The sequence below is a fragment of the Macaca thibetana genome, chromosome 20 (assembly GCF_024542745.1).
Source record: "Macaca thibetana thibetana isolate TM-01 chromosome 20, ASM2454274v1, whole genome shotgun sequence".
NCBI classification, from domain to species: domain Eukaryota; kingdom Metazoa; phylum Chordata; class Mammalia; order Primates; family Cercopithecidae; genus Macaca; species Macaca thibetana.
The window spans coordinates 17,422,630-17,448,502 of record NC_065597.1 but is presented as its reverse complement, the minus strand read 5'-3'; the positions used below and the strand labels follow the sequence as shown (position 1 = coordinate 17,448,502).

General features: G+C 41.2%; 1 protein-coding gene and 1 long non-coding RNA gene across 4 annotated transcripts in view; both read left to right on the top strand.

Annotated features, from left to right (window-relative positions):
- Positions 1-25,873, top strand: part of LOC126943787 (uncharacterized) — a 166,638-nt gene that overhangs the window by 101,865 nt on the left and 38,900 nt on the right. The gene's annotated exons all lie outside the window — the stretch shown is intronic.
- Positions 1-25,873, top strand: part of GLG1 (golgi glycoprotein 1) — a 154,643-nt gene that overhangs the window by 94,363 nt on the left and 34,407 nt on the right. For both annotated transcript variants that reach the window (XM_050772667.1, XM_050772668.1), the window contains exons 3-8: positions 3,395-3,481; positions 8,541-8,756; positions 15,347-15,550; positions 17,154-17,225; positions 19,179-19,362; positions 20,810-21,024. In XM_050772667.1, the coding sequence (XP_050628624.1) occupies positions 3,395-3,481; positions 8,541-8,756; positions 15,347-15,550; positions 17,154-17,225; positions 19,179-19,362; positions 20,810-21,024 (978 nt within the window). The remainder of the gene's footprint in view (positions 1-3,394; positions 3,482-8,540; positions 8,757-15,346; positions 15,551-17,153; positions 17,226-19,178; positions 19,363-20,809; positions 21,025-25,873) is intronic.

Sequence of the window (25,873 nt, the reverse complement as noted above, 5' to 3'; positions counted from 1 at the left end):
AGGCTGAGACGGGTGGATCACGAGGTCAGAAGATCGAGACCATCCTGGCTAACACAGTGAAACCCCGTCTCTACTAAAAAATACAAAAAACTAGCCGGGTGAGGTGGCGGGCGCCTGTAGTCCCAGCTACTCGGGAGGCTGAGGCAGGAGAATGGCGTGAACCCGGGAGGCGGAGCTTGCAGTGAGCTGAGATCCGGCCACTGCACTCCAGCCTGGGCGACAGCGAGACTCCGTCTCAAAAAAAAAAAAAAAAAAGCCCAATCTCCGTCAGCTCATTTGACCAAATTGCTTCTTATCCCTGAGGATCAAGCCCAGGATAACTGGACTGCTACCAAGACTCCCTGTCCCTCCTCTTACCACACACTGAAATGTGTTCTTCCTTTGTATTCTGTAAAATCTCCTGCATGATTATTAATCACATTTATCACACTATATTTTTATTGTTTATTTTCTTTCCAACCTGACTCTTCCTTCTTTTGTCCTACTGTGGTTGAGCTTCTTGAAGTGCTGAGACACTGGCCTTTTTTTTTTTCCTTCCTTCACCTAGCGCATCCCCATTACCTAGAAGAATGTCCAGATTATAGTAGCTACTCATTACATGTTTGGGATGGGTGAACAGATAGATATTCATGGATGAATATCTTAAGATTTGAGGCCACGTGCGGTGGCTCACGCCTGTAATCCCAGCACTTTGGGAGGCTGAGGCCAGCAGATCACAAGGTCAGGAAATCGAGACCATCCTGGCCAACATGGTGAAATCCTGTCTCTACTAAAAATACGAAACTGTAGCCGGGCGTGGTGGCGCACGCCTGTAATCCCAGCTAGTAGGGAAACTGAGACAGGAGAATCGCTTGAACCCAGGAGGCGGAGGTTGCAGTGAGCCGAGATCACACCACTGTACTCCAGCCTGGGCAAAAATAATGTTTTCTTTTTTGACATGGATTCTCATTCTGTCACCCAGGCGGAGGCTTCAGTGAGTCGAGATTGCACCACTGCTCTCCAGCCTGGGTGACAGAACAAGATTATGTCTGGGAAAAAAAAAAAAATAAAAGACCAGAAACTAGATTAATGGTTGCCAGAAAATGAGGGTAGGGAGGATAAGGTATGACAGAATGGGTATGGGTTTCTGTTTGAGGTGATAATGTTTTATAATTAGGCAATGATGGTTGTTGTCTATCCTTGTGAATATAGTAAAAAACCACAAAATTGTACACTTTAGACAGGTAAATTTTATGGTATATGAATTTTATCTCAATTTGAAATGAACAAAAAAAGATGAGATACAGTAAAATGTTTAGCATTTGACAATACTGTCATGGTTATTAGGGAAGAGACTTGTTCATAAGGAAATTTATGCCTGTCAGAACAAGTAAGTTTTCAAACTAAAAGGTAAAGACATTCAAAAAATTTAAACGTCTGTTGGCAGAAAATCTATTTCTAGCTCAATTGTAGGACATCTGACTTTGCATTAGATAAAGTAAGGAAATACTCTGCTTGTAGTTTTAATTTTTCTGGATTTTGTTACTGTTTGTCCTAAGTTTTTGAGATCCCAGAAAGCTTTTCTTTCCTTTTTTTTTTTTTTTTTTTTTTTTTTCTAAAGGCTCAAGTTATTCTCCTGCCTCAGCCTCCGGAGTAGCTGGGATTACAGGCTTGCACCACCATGCCTGGCTAATTTTTGTATTTTTAATAGAGACTGGGTTTCGCCATGTTAGCTAGGCCAGTCTTGAACACCTGACCTTAGGTGATCCACCCACCTTGGCCTCCCAAAGTGCTGCCATTACAGGCGTGAGCCACCACACCCGGCCTAAAACTCAGTTATTGATGGTAGCTGAGAGATAGAGCTTTTACTCATGTTTTTGTTTTTGAGGAGGGAGGAGAAGAAATCCTACCCATCCTTTGTATTTTCTTCAGATCTTCCTCAGCACTCATACAGAATTAACTGCGTGCTTCCATGTCATTCCTAATGTACTTTTTAATGTGCCTCTGTCCTCCTTCTAAAAAGCAGATCTGATCGTGTCACCCCCTACTTTATCTTCTGCGACTTCCTGTTATTCTTGGGTTGAAGTTCAGCCATGGCTTACAAAGGCTTTCTGATCTGGCCTGGCTTGCGGCTTACTGGGTCAGTCCTCCGTTGGACTTCCAGTTCCCTCCGCCCCTTGCAGGGATGCGGAATTATCTGCCCAAAAAAAGTCTTCTCCCTACCCTTGAATCTGGCTAACTGCTGCTAGCCTTTCAGGTTTCATCTTAGTATTTTCTGTGGTAAATCTTCTCTGACCAAACTCCCTATCAATCCCCAGTTTGGAGTACTCCACCCCGATACTGCTATGGTATCCAGTGATGCTATTAGCCAATTACTTGATCATATGCCCTGCCATTGACTGTTGCTACCACTGGACAGTCTTTGTCCTTCTCCTTATGTTTTATCCACCAGTACCTAACACTGTGTCTGGAACATAGTACGTACTCAGTAAACGTTCGCTTGTTTCCTCTAATAGTCTATCTGTGAAATGCCTTGCCAGGCAGATGTTTAACTGAATCAGTGAATGATGACTGTATTTTTTCATCTTGGAGCGTATAGCAGTCAGAGAGGAATGTATCCACCTCCAAAAATAAATATATACATATGTCTTCACGTTCTACATCATCCAGAGTCTCTTCTCTGTCTCTCCAGCTAAACAATTTAAAGGCTCATTTTTGCTGCTTTTCAGAAATTGGATCACTTATCAAAATCTTTTTATGGAAGATTCTAAGATAAAGTAATATTTAGTCGTTATCTGTGAATAAGAATAGGCTTTAGATATTTTCTAGTGTAAGATGTGTTAGAACAGTTGTATAAAGTGGACCCTATGGGCCGGGCACAGTGACTCACTGCTGTAATGCCAGCACTTTGGGAGGCCAAGGCAGGTGGATCACCTGAGGTCTGGAGTTCAAGATGAGCCTGACCGACATGGAGAAACCCCATCTCTACTAAAAATACAAAATTAGCCAGGCATGGTGGCGCATGCCTGTAATGCCAGCTACTTGGGAGGCTGAGGCAGGAGAATCGCTTGAACCCGAGAGGTGGAGATTGCAGTGAGCCAAGATCATGCCATTGCACTCCAGCCTGGGCAACAAGAGCGAAACTCCATCTCAAAAAAAAAAAAAAAAAAAGTTGTCCTTTAGTAAAAATGACAAAGATATCTGAATAGTCATCATTTTATTTGGCTTGCATTTTTTTCCTTTTATCTAGGAATGTGATGGCATTTTATCCTACTTTCTTTGTTATCTGATGTGAATATGCTTTGTCTGACTCTGTAATTGGCTTTTGTCATTTAAAGTAACATTGGTAATAAATTTCATACTGTTCTAACTGGAGTTTGTCTTTGTTTTGTTTTATTTTTCCTCTCGTATCTAGTTGTTGTGGAATTACAAGCTGAACCTAACTACAGATCCCAAATTTGAATCTGTGGCCAGAGAGGTTTGCAAATCTACTATAACAGAGGTAAGTTGTGAAAGAATTTTGTAGATATCTAATGGCTGAGAGGAGAAAATTACATCTGTTGACCAGACCAGCCCTTATGAGAAGAATGACTCAGTTACATTACTTTTCTTAGAATTCACATCTGCCTTGGTTGAAAGTTAGGAAGTTGGGGGGTATAATTAGATTCTTTTTGTTAACATCCACCTACGCTTACATTAGGATACTATTGATTGAGGAAGTTGGAAATCAGGTTCTATTGGTCTCCAAACAGCAAGTAAAAGTGCTGAGGTATCAGTGCTACTCTCACACATTGGACAGCTTGCTGTGTCTGAAGCATATTGGCATGGTTACAAGAGGTCTGTCAGCATTCTTGTTTTGGCTATGCAGTTGGATCAGTTGAACCACAGAGATATATACGTCAAATAATAGGAGTTAGTGTTAAAAAGGTTAAGATTTTTAAAATTGTTTATCTTGGCCCAGTGTAAACAACAAATAATATTAGTGAAAATTGTGGTACTTTAAATTTCTTTTTTTAATAGGGTTTTTTTTTTAAATCAGTAATAGAAACTCCAGAAAGCCAGAGTTTCTGTATACTGAAATATGAGAATCACAGAGAAAACAGTTGCTATTTTTCCACCCCAGAATTAGCAGTCATAGATCTCACACCATATTAATTTGTCCTCAAGCTGGCCCTATTGATGAATTAAGTCAGGGCCACATTCTTCCGAGCTCTTAAGGAAGACCCTGTCTCATCCAGATAAGCCATCAGCCTGCGTTCCTTGTGTCATTATGGGGTCTCGTAAAACCTATTTTCTCAAACTTTCTAATACTAGATCAGTTACGTTTTATTCTTTTAAAGCAGTGACCCCTCGTATTTACCCTGAGGCTTCTGAGCAGAAAGGCATATCTTTGAAAAATTTATCTTTAGCTCCTAGCTTTAATATTCTACATCTCAAACTCCCGTAGCTAGCTATAGGACTAAACCTCTAACTTTAAAATATCAAGGGCAAAGATGTTTGCTTAATAACAAAACTAAATACTAACAAAGAAATTATTCCCAGGATTGAACTTTAAATGTTTGTATTTTCCCTCTGTATTGTGGTACTATACAATTATAAGTATATATTTTTTTTGTTTTTGAGATGGAGTCTTGCTGTGTCGCCTGTGCTGGAGTGCAGTGGTGCCACCTTGGCTCACTGCAACCTTTGTCTCCTGGGCTCAAGCAATTCTCCTGCCTCAGCCTCCCAAATAGCTGGGATTACAGGCACATGCCACCAGGCCTGGCTAATTTTTGTATTTTAGTAGAGACAGGTTTTGCCGTGTTGGCCAGACTGGTCTCGAACTCCTGACCTCAGGTGATTCACCTGCCTCGGTCTCCCAAAGTGCTGGGATTATAGGCATGAGCCACTGTGCCCAGCCATAAGTAGTTTTTTTAAAAGGACACATTGGGAGAGATACGTATACACACATACGCACACGTTTGTTTTGCCCCATTTTGTGTCCCATTAAATACGTACCAGTTTGATTGGCCCAGGGAAATTTAGTTGAGTATATACATATTCACTAGAGTAATTTCACTATTTGCGTTAGACTGGCTTCCATATAATGTGTATATCACGATGGTTGTCTGTGACCTTTTGGGGTGTTCTGGTTTTGTAAAAGATTAGCATTAACAAGGACACTTCTCCCTCCCACAGGAAGATGATACTGGAGTCAGGGAAATTAAATATCAGGAAGAACATAGTTGCCAGCAAAACATTTCATTCTATATTTTCCTTCTATCATCTTTCTTAATTTTGGAATCCTACTTCCAGGGAGAAAAACAACATCACAAGAATACCTGCAAACTATTAATACAAACCAAACTTAATCTCCAAGATTGAGCTCAATCCTGCCTCCTTTCCTCCTGGCTGCAGTCAAAAAATAGAGTGACTGCAGCATTTTTCTAATGGTACCTTTTCAATCTGCTCCCCAGCCACTTCAGAGTTTACTCCTATTCTTAAATATGTTGATGATGATTTAGTGCCCCTTTTCTGCTATTCATCTTAGAAGATTAGTAAGATAGAAGGAAAAAGTGCTATCCAGCAGAATGAAGAAACATGCAAACTTCTCATTCAAACACCACGCCCTGTTGTAATGGATAGTGAGCTGAAATATGAGTAGGTGCCACATCTCTGTGTTTCAGTAAAATCTCAAGTGATTGAAGCTAAAATTTACATTTAGTTTCTTATTGAGGCCACAGTTCAAAAGTGCTCTTGGTTTTTCTTGTGTTTTTGTTTTGTTTTGTTTTTTTGAGGAGTCTCGCTCTGTCGCCCAGGCTGGAGTGCAGTGGTGTGATCTCAGCTCACTGCAAGCTCTGCCTCCCGAGTTTACGCCATTCTCCTGCCTCAGCCTCCCTAGTAGCCGGGACTACAGGTGCCCACCACCATGCCTGGCTAATTTTTTTTTTTTGTATTTTTTGGTAGAGACAGGGTTTCACCATGTTAGCCAGAATGGTCTCTATCTCCTGACCTCGTGATCCAGCCGCCTCAGCCTCCCAAAGTGCTAGGATTACAGGTGTGAGCCACCATGCCTGGCCTCTTAAGATGTTTTAAAACTTTTGGTTGCCCAATATTAGGGCCTGCAAAAATGTTTCTCTGTTTCATTAAGTGGGTGTCTGCCACTAGTCTTATTTTTTATCCACTATTTTTCTATGGTTGAATTACAAGTGCTGGAATTTTCAAGCATCTATTCCTCCTTTCACTTTTCAAACTTAACTCTGTTTTGTTGGGCAAAAAAAAAAAATATTTTCCAGGGAATACAGTCCTGGCCCTCTTTCTTTCTTTCTTTCTTTCTTTTTTTTTTTTTTTTTTTTTTTTTTTTTTTTTGAGATGGAGTCTCTCATGGTTACCCAGGCTGAAGTGCAGTGGTGCAATCTTGGCTCACTGTAACCTCCACCTCCTGGGTTCAAGCTGTTCTCCTGCCTCAGCCTCCCAAGTAGCTGGGACTACAGATGCATGCCACCACATTCAGCTAATTTTGGGAGTTTTTTTGTTTATTTAGAGAAGGAGTCTTGCTGTGTCACCCAGGCTGGAGTGCAATGGCTCGATCTCAGCTTGCTGCAACCTCCACCTCCTGGGTTCTAGCAGTTATCCTGCCTCAACCTCCCAAGTAGCTGGGAATATACAGGTGCATGCTGCGACACCTGTCTAATTTTTTGTATTTTATTAGAGATGAGCTTTCACTGTGTTGCCCAGGCTGGTCTTGAACTGAGCTCAGGCAGTCCCGCCTCAGCCTCCCAAAGTGATAGGATTACAGGCATGAGCCACCGCGCCTGGCCAATTTTTGTATTTTTAGTAGAGACAGGGTTTCGCCATGTTGGCCAGGCTGGTGTCAAACTCCTAACTTCAAGTGATCCACCCCCCTCGGCCTTCCAAAGCCCTGGGATTACAGACGTGAACCACCGCGCCTGGCCATGGCCCTCTTTTTCGGCATCAAAAAAACTTAACTTGGGGTTAAACTGAAAGAATTTTATTCATCTTGACTGTTGAAAATCTCTGCTGTCTCTGAAACCAGTGTGAGACTATTTACTATATTCTCAAGTTTGCCCCTTTAAAAATAAACCAACTTTCTTTTTTGAACTGAGTTATTTACGTGATCTGGATTTGATACTGGAGTTAGAGGTGGAGAGAACCTGTTGCCTATAGAATAATTCGTCTGGGGCGTGTCCTTCATCCAGCACCTTTTGGAAGAGGAGATTGTGTTTGTTTTGCCCTATGGGCATGCTTGTGATAAATAGCTTAATGGGGAGAATGGTCTCTATTGGTTTCAAAGTACAAATAAAACACTGTTTCTTGTTTATATTCAAAATAAACATTCCCATTTAACTCCTTCCTCTTGTCAGAATTGCCACTTCAGTTTGTCTTAATTTCCCCAAATGCGGTAGGCTCTTTTCCAAACACCCTTCTCTGTTTTATAATTTAAGCTTATAATTCTATTAGTAGGTTTTACTTTTGCCTAAGTTTCAGCATTTTAGGGCTAGTTTGCTTTATTAGCATTTTGTGGTTTGGAATGTACTTTGCAGGAACCATCACCATGCAAAACTGCACTGAACATTCTTTTAAACATGTTTCTGTCCCAGACCATAGTGGTTAAGTTTGGATTCTACTGATTTCAAAAACACATGTTCAATCCATAGTTAATTTAGAACACATTAATGTCATGTCAAGAGGTAGGCCAGGTGCAGTGGCTTACGCTTGTAACCCCAACACTTTGGGAGGCCAAGGTGGGCGGGTCACCTGAGGTCAGGAGTTTGAGACCAGCCTGGCCAACATGGCAAAACCCCATCTCTACTAAAAATAGCAAAAATTAGCCTGGCATGGGGACGAGCTCCTATAATCCCAGCTACTCAGGAGGCTGAGGCAGGAGAATCACTTGAACCCGGGAGCCAGAGGTTGCAGTGAGCCGAGATCATGTCACTCCACTCCAGCCTGGGTGACAGAGTAAGTCTCCATCTCAAAAGATAAATAGTAATAATAATAATAATAATAATAATAATACCATGTCAATAAGTAATATTACACCTTCCCTCCTGTCTCTCCTTGGCCCTTAGGTTTACCTAACAACAACAGTTTTCTGTGTAGCTTGGCTTGGGGTGTGCAGCTGGACCTCACTTCTGCACCTGTTTGTCAGACCTTCCTCCCCAGATTCATCCCCTTGCTGTCCCCTACATTCTTTGCATGGTCACAAGGACTTCCACAGGACCATACCAAAGCTGTAGATGTTAACAGCTCTTTTCACTGCATTTAGAAGTGAGCATTACCTAAGCATTTGGATATGTAGGTATTTTTTTGCAAAACACATTAATCAGGTTTTTCTAAAAGGCACAACAGTCTGAGTAGGGATGACACGCTATTTTTCTTTAAAATGAGTATATTCCTAAATGTTCTCCTTGGATATATTTCTAAGCATTTTTCTTTTTTTCTCTCAAGTAAAGAATTAGGAAATCAACAGGAAAATATCAGACATTTTTGTCTTTCATTAATTTTGTTTGATACAAGCATGGAACACTTTGGTAAAAGAGCTACTTTATTTTGAGCAGATTAAAGAATGTGCTGATGAACCGGTTGGAAAAGGTTACATGGTTTCCTGCTTGGTGGATCACCGAGGCAACATCACTGAGTATCAGTGTCACCAGTACATTACCAAGATGACGGCCATCATTTTTAGTGATTACCGTTTAATCTGTGGCTTCATGGATGACTGCAAAAATGACATCAACATTCTGAAATGTGGTAGTATTCGGCTTGGAGAAAAGGTATCTAATACTACATTAGCTTCAACAAAGTGGTCTTAAAAATTCGGTATATGAAAAGCTTTGTATAACTGACGTGGGAAAAATTTAGGACTCGAGTGACCTTAAGTTGAAATTAAAGAAGCTTGTCCAGACAGCCCTAAGAGCTAAGGCTGGTTCACAGTGTATTTCATGTGTTTGTAGCAAAATATTTCAGTACTGTGTGGGAAGCAGAGGAATTAATACCTGCAAAGAGTGGTGTTATCGTCACAATATTTGACCAGCTGCTGGTTACCTATAATGTGCCTCTGGCAAATGAGAGCCCTGAGTTCTCTAATCTTTTTTTTTGAGACAGAGTCTCCCTCTGTTGCCCAGGCTGGAGTACAGTGGTGGGATGTCAGCTTACTGCAGCCTCAGCCTCCTGGACTGCAGCCTCAGCCTCCTGGGTTCAAGTGATTCTCCAGCCTCAGCCTCCCAAGTAGCTGGAACTACAGGCATGCACCACCACCCCCGGCTAATTTTTGTTTTTTTGTTTTTTTGTTTTTTGAGATGGAGTCTCTCTCTGTCACCCAGGCTGGAGTGCAGTGGCGTGATCTCCAGTCACTGCAAGCTCCGCCTCCTGGGTTCACGCCATTCTCCTGCCTCAGCCTCCCATGTAGCTGGGACTACAGGCGCCCACCACCGCGCCCGGCTAATTTTTGTATTTTTAGTAGAGACGGGGTTTCACCATGTTAGCCAGGATGGTCTCGATATCCTGACCTCGTGATCTGCCCATGTCGGCCTCCCAAAGTGCTGGGATTACAGGTGTGAGCCACCGTGCCTGGGCAATTTTTGTGTTTTTAGTAGAGATGGGGGTTTCACCATGTCGGCCAGGCTGATCTTGAACTCCTGACCTCAAGTGATCCACCCGCCTCGGCCTCCCAAAATGCTGGAATTACATGCATGAGCCACTGGTCCCGACTGAGTTCAATAATCTTTCTCTGCATATATCCCACTGTTAGTATAAAAAATATTACTGGCCGGGTGCAGGGGCTCACGCCTGTAATCCCAACGCTTTGGGAGCCCGAGGCGGGTGGATCACAAGGTCAGGAGATCAAGACCATCCTGGCTAACATGGCAAAACCCCATCTCTACTAAAAATCAAAAAAAAAAAAAAAAGTTAGCTGGGCGTGGTGGCAGGCGCCTGTAGTCCCAGCTACTTGGGAGGCTGAGGCGGAAGAATGACATGAACCCCGGGAGGTGGAGCTTGCAGTGAGCCCAGATGGCGCCACTGCTCTCCAGCCTGGGAGACAGAGCGAGACTCCTCAAAAAAAAAAATTCCTTAGCGTACTGCTGTCCATCTATAAAATGTTGGAAAATTTTAAGATATGTGAAGGTACTTCTAGTTGGTTGGAAGAAAAGTCCTCTCTAAATGTGATATATTATTAATCTTCATCTCAGAACAACTGATTTTAGTAAAGACAGGAAAGAAAATAACTACCTAGCTAGTTTCTCCTTCCACAGTTATATCTGATCTTATTTTTGGACTTAGTCTGCTGAACAGAAAGTCACAATAGAGATTTGGCCAGGTTTACTCTGAATTTGTTTGCTCAGCAAAAATGAAAAAAACTCCTGAAAAATAATGGATGCCAGTAGGAGAGGGAGCCTGAGACCTCTGGCATCAGCTATTAATTGCTGCTGCTGCTCATTAATCTGCTGTTCAGGAAATATGATGGAAAATAAAAGCCATTTGTCCCTTTGCCCTCTATTTGTTCATGGTTGGCAGGCGTCTATCACTGACAAAGGGGACATGGTGTTAGGATCCTGGAACTGAGTACACAGTTCAAATGAAGAGTTTCTTTCTGCATATTGTCTGGGTGTCACCAAAGCCCTGATGCCCTTTCCTTAATATCAACACAGGGCCTGGTCCCTTATCAGAGTGTACCGCTGAGTTGGTTTTGAAAAACTCTGTGAGCTTGGCATAAATCTTTCAGGCAAATAAAGAAAGGGCAGCTTTAATAAAGAACGCAGTGTTTTCCTTCCCAGCGGACTCTCAAAATGGCACAAAAGCACTTAAGTCACTCTGATGATTCAGGAAGTTCCTCTGACTTTATTTAGGATGTTGAAAATTGTATCCAATTCCAAACCTGACTCCTTTTAAAATCTCTAGTGTTCCAAACATTCTTTTCAGGAATGAGCCATAAGGCTTTTTCACCCTCTTGATGAGTGCTCCATGCAGTAAAGCCAGGCGTTTCAGTCCCTCCGTGGAGTAGTTCTTGCCTGGTAACTACCAAGGTAGCAGCCGACTAGCCTCCTTCTAGCTCTCTGAATTGTCACCTGCATGTATGAGTTACTAAGTCTGTAGTTACTGAAGCGATTGCAGAAAATAGTACTGCTGGAGCCAAAAGGCATGACAGGATTGTTTATTCAACTTAGATAAAATAACAAAAATTGTTTCTTTGGACCAAAGATAGAAATGATACTCTTGTCATTTAATCTTTCAGTATGCCTACCAATTGGGTGAAATTTCAGTTTATACCAGATCACTACACTAGCATCAAAGGCTTTCTTGTATTTTGGGGACAGAGAGATGGACTCACACCTGAACTTCTGAAAAAACACCTTCCTTCCTATATCATTCACTGTGTACTACAGCCAAGTTTAAAAAAGAGGGAGGCATGTTCTCAGCTCTTCTCTGCCTTTTCTAAACACCGTAGTTTGCTTTTCTGAAGCCAGTTATTTAGATAGAAAAATTATCCTGAAAATTAATAAAGCAGCTTCTGAACACAGAAAACAACAGGCTTGTCAGTTTCAAATTTGCTGCCACTGAAGCTTGAAACTCTTCTATGAATGGCTTTGACCTGACGTCCTCCAAAAGTCCAAGGAGAGAAGTCATGGTTAATCTCTTTGTACCTTGCCTTTGTATGAACACATAAATGTCATTATTTCAAAACTATGATTTTTTCAAATGTTAATATAAATTTTAGAACAAAGAAGATATATTAATAAAGCCTTTAGAATTTTCTATAATAATACATTTTGTCAAAATAAAAGGGCAGATTTCCAAAAGTAAAGGTATAAATGATTTACATCATCTGAAGAAAAAGGCTGTGACTTCCAAGAGAGGAACTTAGTTGCGGACATGTGCCACAGTATTAGTACTTTTATGCTTTTCTCTCAGTAGCTGTATCATTTATTATTTATTATTTCATTTATTATTTCCTGCCTTAACCAGTTAATTTGAGTAATTCTGATATCCCTTTTTCCTTTATCTAGTTAGGTAGATTACAGAAGACAGCGGAAGGATTGAAATAGAGAATGGTTTATAGCAGAAATAAAAAACCGAGTTCTCGCGTACTATTTAGAGATTAGTGTTAGCATCTGTTGTAGGCTGGTTTTTTTTTTTTTTTTTTTTTGGTGGGGGTCATTGTTGTTAAAGGACACGGAATATGGGGAAGAAAAAATACTGCCTATCAAACTTCTAAAAACAGATCAAGGCATTGGCAGTAGATTTTAGGCAGATGTTTTTCTACCACAATAAAGTTAACAAAAAATTATTGTAAGTTCATTTATAGAATAATTTATTACTCATATGCCAAGCCTGTGTATTAATAACTTTTTAAACCTAAATGAACTTATTTTCTCATAATATGCAGGTGTGTAGTTCACCTCACTTTAATTCATGTTTGATAACTAACCATGCAGTCTTCGTTGTCAAATATTTGTATGCATTTCAGTTATAAACTCAAATGGGGTACACTAAAAGCTCAGAGACTCTGAGGAACTCCTGAAGTACCCTTATTTGAAAAAAGTATCTGAAAGTTACAATGAATGGAAACATCTAGTAGAGGTATTGTTATGACCTAATACCAGTGTAGTCACATACAGTCACACGTCGTTTATCGATGAGGATACAACAAGGATACCAGGACACGTTCTGAGAAATGTGTTGTTAGGCGAGTTTATCACTGCGTGAATATCATGGAGGACACTACACACACCTAGATGGTATAGCCTACTACACACCTAGGCTATGTAGTATAGCCTGTTGCTCCTAGGCTACAAACCTGTACAGCATGTGGTTATTCTGAAATACTAGAGACATTTATAACACAATTATAGTATTTGTGTATATAAGTACATATAAACATAGGAGAGGTACAGTAAGAAACACAGTATTCCATAGCTGGGTGTGGTGGTACGTGCCTCTAGTCCCAGCTGCTTGGGAGGCTGAGGCAGGAGGATCACTTGATCCCAGGAGCTTGGGACTGCAGTGAGCTATGATCCCTTCACTGTGCTCCAGCCTGGGTGAAAGAGCAAGACCCTGTCTCTTAAAAAAATAAATAAAAATAAAAACTAAACAATAACAGCAAAAAAAACAAGTTTTAGGAGATTTTTGTAGGTGTTTAGGAGTTTTTTGTGGGTGAGTGGGTAGGAGTAGGCTCCACCCACTCACCCAGATTAACCCCAGCTCTAGATAAATAAATGAAGGACTAGACACTTTATGTTCTGCAACTCAAATGAGTTAGTTAACTCCTCTGAGCCTCTGTTCATTCATGTCCACAGTAGATATCAGAACTGTGTCCTTTCTTCATATGTGTGTCAGGAGATAACATGAAAGCTTTCGTGGAAACCCTTGGAAATTAAGGTGCTATAGACAAATCCTATTAAAATAGAAAAAAATACATTCTTTGGTTGATTTGAAATTTTGTCTGAAGTAGGTGTTACCCTACTTGGTTTTAGGAATCTTTTTTTTTTTTTTTTTTTTTTGGCCTGAGACAGAGTTCATTTTTGTTGTCTAGGCTGGAGTGCAGTGGTGCTAACTCAGCTCACTGCAACCTCCGCCTCCCAGGTTCAAGCAGTTCTCTCACCTCAGCTTCCTGAGTAGCTGGGGTTATAGGTGGGTGTCACCACACCCAGCTATTTTTTGTATTTTTGGTAGAGACAGGGTTTCACCACACTGGCCAGGCTGGTCTCGAAATCCTGACCTCAGATAATCTGCCCACCTCGGCCTCCCAAAGTGCTGGGATTATAGGCATGAGCCATCACTCCTGGCCATAATCTTTTTATTGTATGTAGATTATTTCATAGATATGTATTTTCTTATAACAAGATTTTGAGTGCGTGTGTATAAATAAGTGATAGCACTATATATATTTTATTTTATTTTATTATTATTTTTTTGAGACAGAGCCTCGCACTGTCCCCCAGGCTGGAGTGCAATGGTGCAATCTCAGCTCACTGCAACCTCCATCTCCTGGGTTCAAGCAGTTCTCCTGCCTCAACTTCCCAAGTAGCTGGGATTACAGGTGCACACCACCATACCCGGCTAATTTTTTGTATTTTTAGTAGAGGCAGGGTTTCACTATGTTGGCCAGACTGGTCTTGAACTCTCGACCTCGTGATCTGCCCACCTTGGCCTCCTAAAGTGCTGGGATTACAGGCGTGAGCCACCGCACTGGGCTGATAGCACTATATTTTAAGATGCTTTGGTTTGCGCTATTAGTGGTTATACCTTAAATTGTTGAAGCATATCTTATAAGTATAGATTAGGACTCTTGAATAGAAAATATTTAGGGGAACTGTCTCATATTTTGCATGAATGAATGTTTGTGGTTGCCATGGGGATGATGAAATGTACAATTAAAGATAATTGGATGGTTTTTAAGAAAACTCTCAAAAGCATTTTGTGTAAACAGTGGTAATCTTGTTAAATCCCATTAGGATAAATCCAAAACATCCAGTTGAGTATTTAACAACAGATTCTACATATTGGGATGTTTGTGGACACTACAGAGTAGGAAAAGGAGAAAGAAGGTCTCTAGCTTCTTAGTGGATTTTGTGCTTTGTTGGTTTTTAACTTGACTGAAAGCACTGTTATTTGGGAAATGCCTGGAGATTTTGGCAGTGTAATTTCAGTATTGAACTATGAACAGAACTTTGAGCTGATGTGGGTTTTTTGTTTTTTGTCTTTTTGTTTTTTTGGGTTTTTTTGAGACAGAGTTTCTCTCTTTTCTCTCTTGTCACCCAGGCTGGAGTACAGTGGCACGATCTCGGCTCACTGCAACCTCCGCCTCCCAGGTTCAAGCGATTCTCCTGCGTCCGCCTCCCGACTCGCTGGGATTACAGGCGCCCACCACTGTGCCCGGCTAATTTTTTGTATTTTTAGTAGAGATGGGGTTTCACCATGTTGGCCAGGCTGGTCTCGAACTCCTTACCTCAGGTGATCCACCCGCCTCGGCCTTCCAAAGTGCTGGAATTACAGGCGTGAGCCACCGCACCCAGCCCTGTTGTGTTTCTTATGAATTTTTGACATTTTAAATTTTTAAAAGTTCAGGTTCTTATTTCTAGTGCTAGTTAAACTATAATACTTAAACTTCCTAGGATCTCTGTTTCCATTTGTAGCATGCAAGCATTATATTCTAACTGAAGATTATTGAGAGCATTTTCTTTAACTTCCACAGTGTGGTTGGTTCTTATCTGATTTCTCAGCAGAACGTTAATAAGCCAATTCTATGGTGGGGATTTATTACTCTGTGTGTGTGGGGGTGTGTGTGTGTGTGTTTAGCCAAATGTTGTTTATTTGAAACCCATGTGGTGAAAGTTTTAAAATATTAATATCCTCGCTATTTTAGGATGCACATTCACAAGGTGAGGTGGTATCATGCTTGGAGAAAGGCCTGGTGAAAGAAGCAGAAGAAAGAGAACCCAAGATTCAAGTTTCTGAACTCTGCAAGAAAGCCATTCTCCGGGTGGCTGAACTGTCATCAGATGACTTTCACTTAGACCGGCATTTATATTTTGCTTGCCGAGACGATCGGGAGCGTTTTTGTGAAAATGTGAGTCAGCTCAGAAACTATTCTTTTCTTCCTTTTATTTTTACACATATATAATTTTGTTTTAATTAATTTAATTTTGTTGTTTTTTGAGAGACTGAGTCTCACTATGTTGCCCAGGCTGATCACGAACTTCTGACCTCAAGCAATCCTCCCAGCTCAGCCTCCCTAATTTTTGAGACAGGGTCTTACTGTGTTGCCCAGGCTGGTGTGCAGTGGTGTGATCATGGCTCACTGCAGCCTCCAACTCTGGGTGCAAGCAATTCTTCTGCCTCAGCCTCCCAAGTAGCTAAGACCATAGGAAAGCAGCATCTTGCCTGGCCAATTTTTTTAAAAAATTTTTGTAGAGATGGGGCCTTGCTATATTGCCCAGACTGGTCTTGAACCCCTGGCCTCAGATTGTCGTCCTACCTCTGTCTCTGAAAGTACTACAATTATAGACACGAGCCACTGTGACTTAAATATTTTTTAATACTCTATTCTAACATAAAATAAGCCATCAAGAAACCTCACATGTAGAAAAGCCACAGAAATGGAAGATGAAATTGGTTCCAGTGTAGCAGAAAGTGGTAACTGGGCGCTCAACCTTGATGATTGAACATTTAGTTAACAGCTGGCTTCTGATAATCTCCGCATAGTATTTTTTCTGCCTTATCTCACTTCTCAATTTCAGTTCTTGAAAGTCTGTTTTATCTGTAGGAATTTTATTTTACCTAGGGTCTTTACATCTACTCAGTGGCTAAAACTTTGACACATTATGTATTTACCTGTTTTTGTCTAAGGTGAAGAAAATAGCAGGTGGCTAATTTTTAAAACCAAATCCTTGATCACCACCTGCTGACTCTATAGAACAGCCTTCTAACACTTTAAATAGAATAGTCCCTCCATCCTTACAACAAAGTACTGAAAGTAACTTGTGTACACTTCCGCTCTGCCTGCTGGTTTGCATTAACAGCTTTAACCATCAGAGCCACTGATGTAAGAGTTTTGTTAACTCTAGCATACATTTGTAAGAAAGAAGACTCAGAGGTCGGGTGCGGTGGCTCACGCCTGTAATCCCAGCCCTTTGGGAGGCCAAGGCAGGCCGATCACTTGAGGTCAAGAGTTCGAGACCAGCCTGGCCAATATGGTGAATCCCCATCTCTACTAAAAATACAAAAGTCAGCTGGGCAGGGTGGCGGGTGCCTCTAATCCCAGTTACTTGGGGTTCTGAGGCAGGAGAATTGCTTGAACCCAGGAGTCAGAGGTTGCACTGAGCTAAGATTGTGCCACTGCACTCCAGGCTGGGCAACAGAGCAAGACTCTATCTCAAAAAAAAAAAAAAAAAAAAAGACTCAGACTCTGACACTTCTCTTGGTTCCCTAATTAACAAAATATATTTGAGAACAAATGACAGACTCCAGATATCATGGGAATATTTTTTTCATCTTTACTGCAGTCACTGTTTTTGTTAAAAGCCTATTAAATCTTATAAATGGCAGAACTGTTTGTCCAAAGGTACTTATCATTATAATCATTTAATAGAAAGTTCTATATGCGATTGTGGATAATGTTCAGCATAACTATTTAGCTAAAGTAATAATAATGTGTATGTTCCATCTTATAGACACAAGCTGGTGAGGGCAGAGTGTATAAGTGCCTCTTTAACCATAAATTTGAAGAATCCATGAGTGAAAAGGTAAGTATTACTTTGAAACTAATGAATGTTCTATTTGTTTTTTAAAAACTTTCTCAGCCGGGCGCAGTGGCTCACACCTGTAATCCCAGCACTTTGGGAGGCTGAGGCAGGTGGATCCATGGGGTCAGGAGTTCAAGACCAGCCTGGCCAAGATGGTGAAACCCCGTCTCTACTAAAAATACAAAAATTAGCTGGGGGTGGTGGTGGGCGCCTGTAATCCCAGCTACTCCGGAGGCTGAAGCAGGAGAATCGCTTGAACCCGGGAGGAGGAGGTTGCAGTGAACTGAGATCGTGCCACTGCACTCCAGCCTGAGTGACATAGTGAGACTCTGTCAAAAAAAAAAAAAAAAAAAAAAAAAAAAAAAAAGGCTTTCTCAATCTCTCAAACAATATTCTTATAATCTTATACCAAAATGTAAGTGACTGATAAGCTCACTCCTTTCAGAGGCCAGGTACTTGGGTTTAAGCATATTTGGCTGAAACCAAGAAAATGAAACCCTGATTGTGATATCTAGATAGTGAGAAGCCAAGTAGGGTTATTAGTGTGGTTGTTTTTTCAGATTTGTTTTTTTGTTTGTTTTTTGTTTTTGTTTTTTTGTTTTTTGTTTTTTTTGAGGTGGAGTCTTTCTCTGTCACCCCGGCTGGGGTGCAGTAGCGTGATCTCGGCTCACTGCAGCCTCTGCCTCCCGGGTTCAAGCGGGTCTCTTGCCTCAGCCTCCCTAGTTGCTATGACTACAGGCACCTGCCAGCATGCCCGGCTAATTTTGTATTTTTAATAGAGACAGGGTTTCACCATGTTGGCCAAGCTGGTCTTGAACTCCTGACCTCAGGTGATCCACCCCCCTCTGACTGTGGTTTTATATAAAATTCTCAGTATGATTTTATATAAAATTCTCAGATGTTACTTTGTTTGGGGAGTAAAATCAAAGAATTTTATATAAAACCACACTAAGGCCAGCCCTGCCTCCTCAAGAAGTTTAGGTTAACCGAATCAATGTGCTTTCTAGGCAATTAGCTATTTAATTTTTCAGCAGCTATATCATTAAGCATCCTCTTTTAGTTCTTTGTCCCTGGATGAATGCAAGAATCGTTGATGGCTTATGAAATAATTAATTTTGCTGTCTTGTCATTTACTTTCCTATGTAGCTGAAGAAATGTTTCTCATTTCCTTTTTCTTTTATCATTTGAACAGTCTTATTCAAATCTTATATCATTGTTCAGATGATATAGAATAATTGAATAATTGTATTTTAAAGCATTGACCAGAACATCCCAAATGTTGTTTTGTTTTTTTGAGACGGAGTCTCGCTCTGTTGCCCAGACTGGAGTGCAGTGGCACAGTCTTGGCTCACTGCAAGCCCCGCCTCCCAGGTTCATGCCATTCTCCTGCCTCAGCCTCCCAGTAGCTGGGACTACAGGCGCCCACCACCACACCCGGCTAATTTTTTGTGTTTTTAGTAGAGACGAGGTTTAACAGTGTTAGCCAGGATGGTCTCGATCTCCTGACCTCGTGATCCGCCTGCCTCAGACTCCCAAAGTGCTGGGATTACAGGCGTGAACCACTGCGCCCGGCCCCAAATGTTATGTTAGTTGCCACTTTGATGCTGGTGAAATTTATGTTACAGGTATTGTTGAGGTGGAAAAGAATGCTATGTGTCAGATTAATGTATTGGGATCTATGAGATATTTACTTATTTTGGGCAGCTGCTATTGCAGCAGCAACTAGCAAGTGACTACAGAATTTCTAGGTTCTCCACCCACTCACCCCTGTCTCATGCCACACTAGTTTAGCTCAATTGTGAAAATTTTAACCAAACTTAAAGATAGATATGTTGGTAATAACTGCAGTTGTTGACATGTACTTGGCTGAGTCGCCATGCTCATCTTAGAGGTACACGTCAACAGTAAAGTTACATGAGTGGTCTCACGGCTATTGCTGTACTCTTTCCTCAGTGTCGAGAAGCACTCACAACCCGCCAAAAGCTGATTGCCCAGGATTATAAAGTCAGTTATTCATTGGCCAAATCCTGTAAAAGTGACTTGAAGAAATACCGGTGCAATGTGGAAAATCTTCCGCGATCGCGCGAAGCCAGACTCTCCTACCTGCTAATGTGCCTGGAGTCAGCTGTACACAGAGGTAGCATTCTTTTTTTGTTTAATCATTTCTGTTCCTTTTTGGATTCATACTCTAAAGCTTTATATATATAAATATTAGTTTCCGCCCATATTTGCTTTTTTGAGTATTTTTCTTGTTGTTTATATTTTTTTTTTTTTTTGAGATGGAGTCTCACTCTGTCACCCAGGTTGGAGCTCAATGGCGTGATCTCGACTCACCGCAACCTCTGCCTCCCGAATTCAAACGATTCTCCTGCCTCAGCCTCCCAAGTAGCTGGGATTACAGGCGAGCGCCACTACACCTGGCTAATTTTTGTATTTTTATTAGAGACAGGGTTTCACCATGTTGGTCAGGCGGGTCTTGAACTCCCAAACTTCGGTGATCCACCCACCTCGGCCTCCCAAATTGCTGGGACTACAGGCGTGAGCCACCTGGCAATTTTTTTTTTTTTTAAAATAGAGATGGGGTTTTGCCATGTTGGCCGGCCTGGTCTCAAAACTGCTGCCTTCAAGCAATCCTCACACCTTGGCCTCCTGGAGTGCTGGGATTATAGGCATGAACCACCGTGCCCAGCTGAATAGTTTTCTTCTTTTTTTTTTTTTTTTTTTTTTTTTTTTTTTTGAGACGGAGTCTTGCTCTGTCACCAGGCTGTAGTGCAGTGGTGCAATCTCGGCTCACTGCAACCTCCAACTGCCTAGTTCAGCCTCTGGAGTAGCTGGGATTACAGGCATGCACTACCATGCCCAGCTAATTTTTGTATTTTTAGTAGAGATGGGGTTTCACCATGTTGGCCACGATGGTCTCGATCTCCTGACCTCATGATCCACCTGCCTCGGCCTCCCAAAGTGCTGGGATTACAGTTGTGAGCCACTGCGCCCGGCGTAGTTTTCATTTTTGAAATACACATTGTGCAATATTTTGGGGAGACTCAGGGTAGCACGATTTAGCACAAGGGTCAGACTTGGCTTCAAATTTTGGCTTTATCACTAAACTAACTGTCTGGGTGACCAGTTTTTGTTTAGTTTTGTTTTGTTTTAATCTTTTTATTTTAAGTTTTCCCCATTGGCATTTACAGCTCAAAGAAGTTGGGGGAGCCTATAGTGAATATCTGAAATGTAGTCTTTTCTGAAAGCTTTAATTGTGTAGGCCAGTGGAGATTGTTCTTTGGCTTTCATTTTTACCCCAATAGTTATTGATAAGGCTTCCATGGGCAAAGCATTTGCATTATTACTGCAGTAGTGTAAAACCTGTTTCATGCAGAACACTGACAGGAGAAGCCTGAATATCTGGAGTCTAAGTCTATTTTATGTTGCTAAAGCTTTTGCTAATTCTAAGCTTTTCAGATGTTAGCATGACTGATAGGTATATTATATGACACATAGAAATATGTACTTTTAATAGGTGGTGATTTCTGATGCTAATGCATAGCATCACCTTTCGTAATGTTATGACTTACATCCTAACTTAGGGCGACAAGTGAGCAGTGAGTGCCAGGGGGAGATGTTGGATTACCGACGCATGTTGATGGAAGACTTTTCTCTGAGCCCTGAGATCATCCTAAGCTGTCGGGGGGAGATTGAACACCATTGTTCCGGATTACATCGAAAAGGGCGGACTCTACACTGTCTGATGAAAGTAGTTCGCGGGGAGAAGGGGAACCTTGGAATGAACTGCCAGCAGGCGGTAAGGAGACATTTGCTATTGCCATTTTGAATGTCACATTTATCAGCTGAGGAGCCTCTTCCTGATGCTGTCCTACCTTGCTTTATATGGATCATTTGTGATATCACATTGAACATTAGGTACTAATGACCAGAGACTGCACGTTGCTTCTTCAGGCGTGTCTTAGTAAGAATGTGGCATTTGCTACACAGAGCAAAAGTTTGAGCTCATAATCAATAAAAAGAATCGTCTTCTTAGATAGATAGAATGCATTCTTTGCTAGAGTTCCTAGAGAAAGGGCAGCTTGCTAGACTGGATTTCCTAAACTCAGAATCAAGGCAAACCCGGTTCCAATCAATGAGGACAGGCCCTCTACCAAGAGAGAATTTGCCTGTTATAATAGGTTTGATTGAGTTGAGGCTGAAAAAGAGTTGATATGAATTGAAATTTTTTCTAAGAGTTTCTTTCTGTTACTGATTTGCAGCATGGCATGAATTCCTAGCCTGAGGGATTAAGAGAGCATGTCGTTTTTGAAATCACACTATCTTTTCTTCATATACTAGGGCAACTATGCATGGAAGAGCCATTTTCTTTTCAATTTAATTTAATGTTAAGTTCCAGGATACATGTGCAGGATGTGCAGGTTTGTTACATGGGTAAACATGTGCCATCATGGGAGTCCTTTTTCTGTCCCTAAACCTCACGGCATACTTTGGGAAAATAAAGTTCTTCTTGATTTAGCGTTCATAAACAGTTGAATAACTATAGGTCAGGTACGAAACACAAAGTTAATATATTAGAGATTTAGTACATCTCTTTCATTCCTGTTGTCCATGTTGATTACTTTTTACTGGATAGGAGTCTTAGAGCAACTTAACATACCACAGGCACCAGTGTGCCCTGTGCAGTGAACTTTCCTTTAGGGAGCACGAGAGATAGTTTCACTTTATATCCTAGAATAGTAGAAACTTGAGGCTCTCCTCCCTCAGTGTAACTTTAGAAAACCACAGTCAGTCTATTATTTTGTAGTTGGCATTTTTATTAAAAACTGGATATCAACTTGAATTGTATTTTCCTGGTAATCATGTAAAATCAGATTTTTACAGTCTGAAACATAACTTAGCAGTCTGAAGCACAACAGTTTTATAGAATTTGGACGTGGAGTAAAATTATATCTTAGCTTTAGTTACTCACCTTGGCCCAGAGTAGACACCAGTGCACGTGTGCATGCATGTCTGTATGTATGTGCACATGCATGCATGTCTATGCATCCCGTGGTTGAAAAATAGACAAATTTCTAACTTTTTAAAAATACCAACCTGGGCAGGAGGGAAGGCTTCTGGAATCTGCTGTTTGATTTTGCCACAGTGTTGTTGCTAAGGTGCAGTTGTTGCTGGTGACTGCCTTGGGAAACCAATGTGCCAGTGTAGGTCCTGGGACCCAGACCAAAAATGAATCAGGAGACAGCCTATATTTGCATTTCATCCTTAGAGCAGCATGGAAAGGTTGTTGGGAGAGGGTTAGGAATGAACCTACCTACCTTTTTTTTTTTTTTTTTTTTAGACAGAGTCTCACTCTTGTTGCCCAGGCTGGAGTGCAGTGGCACAATCTCTGCTCACTGCAACATCTGCCTCCGAGGTTCAAGTGATTCTCCTGCCTCAGCCTCCTGAGTAGCTGGGATTACAAGCGCCCACCACCACGCCCAGCTAATTTTTGTATTTTTAGTAGAGATGAGGTTTCACCATGTTGGCTAGGCTGGTCTCGAATTCTGGACCTCAGGTGATCTGCCCGCCTCAGCCTCCCAAAGTGCTGGGATTACAGGTGTAAGCCACCATGCCTGGCCTAAACCTGTCTTTTTACTGAGGCTACACTTGTAGTAAAGGATACAGAAAAAAGAAAATAGACTGGTTTGACTTTATTTCAAGGCACCTAATTCACACCCAGGGCTTTTTAAAATTTAGCTTGTTGAAAGAACTAGTGACTCAACTTGAAAGATACCTATGTACCACCCACATCACCCTTTGGGCCCAGAAGAAAAGTACTTTCCAAATCTAGAGGGTTGCTTCAAGTAATGAAACATATGGTTTTGCCCATATTAAATTTAGCCAAGTGGGGCTGGGCGTGGTGGCTGACTCCTGTAATCCCATCACTGTGGGAGGCCGAGGCAGGCAGATTGCTTGAGGTCAGGAGTTCATAACCAGCCGGGCCAACATGGTGAAACCCCGTCTCTACGAAAAATACGAAATTAGCTGGGCGTGGTGGCAGGTACCTGTAGTCCCAGCTACTCGGGAGGCTGAAGCAGGAGAATCGCTTGAACCTGAGAGGCAGAGGTTGCAGTAAGCCAAGATCACACCACTGCACTCCAGCCTAGGCAACAGAGCAAGACTCCATCTCAAAAAATAAAAAAATTAAAACATTAAAATAAAATAAAAAATAAATTTAGCCAAGTGGGAAAGAAGCACTTTATTTTCATTTTTATGGACCCAAGGTTTTTAGATTTTGCCCACAAAAATTGAAGGCCTAAATGATTCAAAGGGAGAAAAATGTCCTTAGTCTTCTACTACAGTATCCATCCCCAGTCAAATTGACGAATATTTTAGAATAATTCATTTTGGGGGAGTTTCTTTTATTTTTTGTTGTTGTTTTGTTTTTTAAGTGATGGGGTGTCACCATGTTGCCCATGCTGGTCTCAAATGACTGGGCTAAAGCAGTCTGCCTGCTTTGGCCTCCCAGACTACTGGGATTACAGGCATGAGCCACTGTGCCTGGCCCCTTTTTTCTTTCTTTTTCAAATTTTTCTTCCTAATACAGCAGACTTCAATACCTGTCTGTGGTTGACCATTAGTTTTCCCTGTTCTCTGCTTGGTGATTGATTTAGTGATTTCTCAACAAGTAGTAAGCTGTAAAGCATAAGGATAGTTATCATCTTGTTGAGTACCTACTCTCCCAAATGTACCATAATCATGAACTGTGAAATTCTCTTCATTCATGGCTGAACAAGTGTGGGCCCAGGCTCTCCTAGGCCAAAGATAACTGCCAGTCTTATTCTCTAGTCATCTCTCTGAAGCATTTTCCCAGGTTTTCCTAAGCATGCCAGGGGCTGGAATAGTTGTATAATCATGTAGCAATTCCCATTTTCAGTGTTTATTTCCCACGCTACTATCACTAAATTCCAGAGTGGCAATGATCCCTGGAGCTGTTAGCCCACTAGGCTCTGGAGGGCATCCATTTTCGCCTGTAAATAGTTGCAGTCTAGTGCATGTATTGTTCCTTAAAGTTTGTCTGACAGTTGTGGATATTTAACTGATACAGTTCTTTCAGAGACTTGCAGACTCTCATGTTGCTTCCAACTTTTCTCAGAAAAAGATGTAGATACTTTGGTCTTTGTCAACAAATGTCATAAGTAATGTTGGTAATCATTCGATAGTAATTTTCCTACCAGCTAACCACGGCATGTTGTAGCTTTCCCAAATTGCCACCAAGAATTTTTGGTATAAATAACTTCTATCCTAGAATATTGGAAATCTTTCATGTTTGTCTCATCTGGATTACCAGCTTCTTTCAGGATAATAGAAGTTTGTGTTTTTTTCCTTTATTTCCTTTTGATTATGGTTCTCTGATAAATTTGTGATCTAACCTATGATCCCACAGTTGTTCCAGTGAAGGCCCTGTGGGATCATAGGTTACATGTATGAGTGTCAGAGGACAAATCAGTGACACAGCAGGGTTCCAGTTTTTTAACTTGACAAAAGGGAGTGCAAACCAGTAAGGATTATAGTTTTCAAATTTGCTTTCTATTATTAAAGATTTCTGCCCCAAGTCTGGGTGTGGTGGCTCACACCTGTAATCCCAGCACTTTGGGAGTTCGAGGCGGGCGGATCACTTGAGTTCAAGACCAGCCTGGCCAACGTGGCGAAACCTCGTCCCTGCTAAAAATACAAAAGTTAGCCGGGAGTGGTGGCACGTGCCTGTAGTCCCAGCTACTTAGGAGGCTGAGGCGGGACAATCACTTGAACCCGGGAAGTGGAGGTTGCAGTGAGTGGAGATCATGCCACTGCACTCCAGCCTGGGTGACAGAGCGAGACTCTGTCTCGGGGAAAAAATAAAAAAAGATTTCTACCCCAAAATACCATCTGCTACTTATCTGTAGTAATAATGATCTTTCATGGCTGTAACATGCTTTGCAGTTTACGTAGTATTCTCCCATATATTATTATTTCTTACAGTTTTCTGCAGTTAAAGAAACTAAAACTAAATCAGTTTGTCCATGTTCTCAAAGCTAATCTGTCAGAGCCAGAACTATTAATAGAACTCAGTTCTTTTGATTTTAATTGAGAGCTTTTTCATCAACACCTCAAGTGCCTTTAAGGCAGGAAAAAAATGTGAAGTACCTATTCTCCTGTCTTTCCTTTATTCCGTGACAAGACGGAAAAGTAAACGATAAAGAATATAGTCACATTTCCAGCTGCATAATGACAAGTATTTTTCTATGTACTTAAAATGAGCAAGCTCTGGTTTACCTCTTGGTTATAGAAAAATAGTTGAGGAAAATGGGACATTATAAATACCATAATCTTGTTTTTTGTAGTTGATATTTCTGCAAGTTAAATGAAATTGCACATCTGCTTTTAATAAAGCACAGCACACTTGACTTAATACCATTGTCTTCGCAGCAAAATTCAAATTCTGGATTCTTATGACCCAGTTAGGTCTCTGACTGAAAATGTTCTTTATTTACTCTTTTCCACTCAATTCTGGCTTCGCTGGGAGCACCAGGTTTAGTAATTTGATTAACAAATAGGCAGATAAAAGCAAAGAGGCAGCCTTCGTGTTCATGTTGTAAAGACCTCTAGGGATTATTAAGAACATA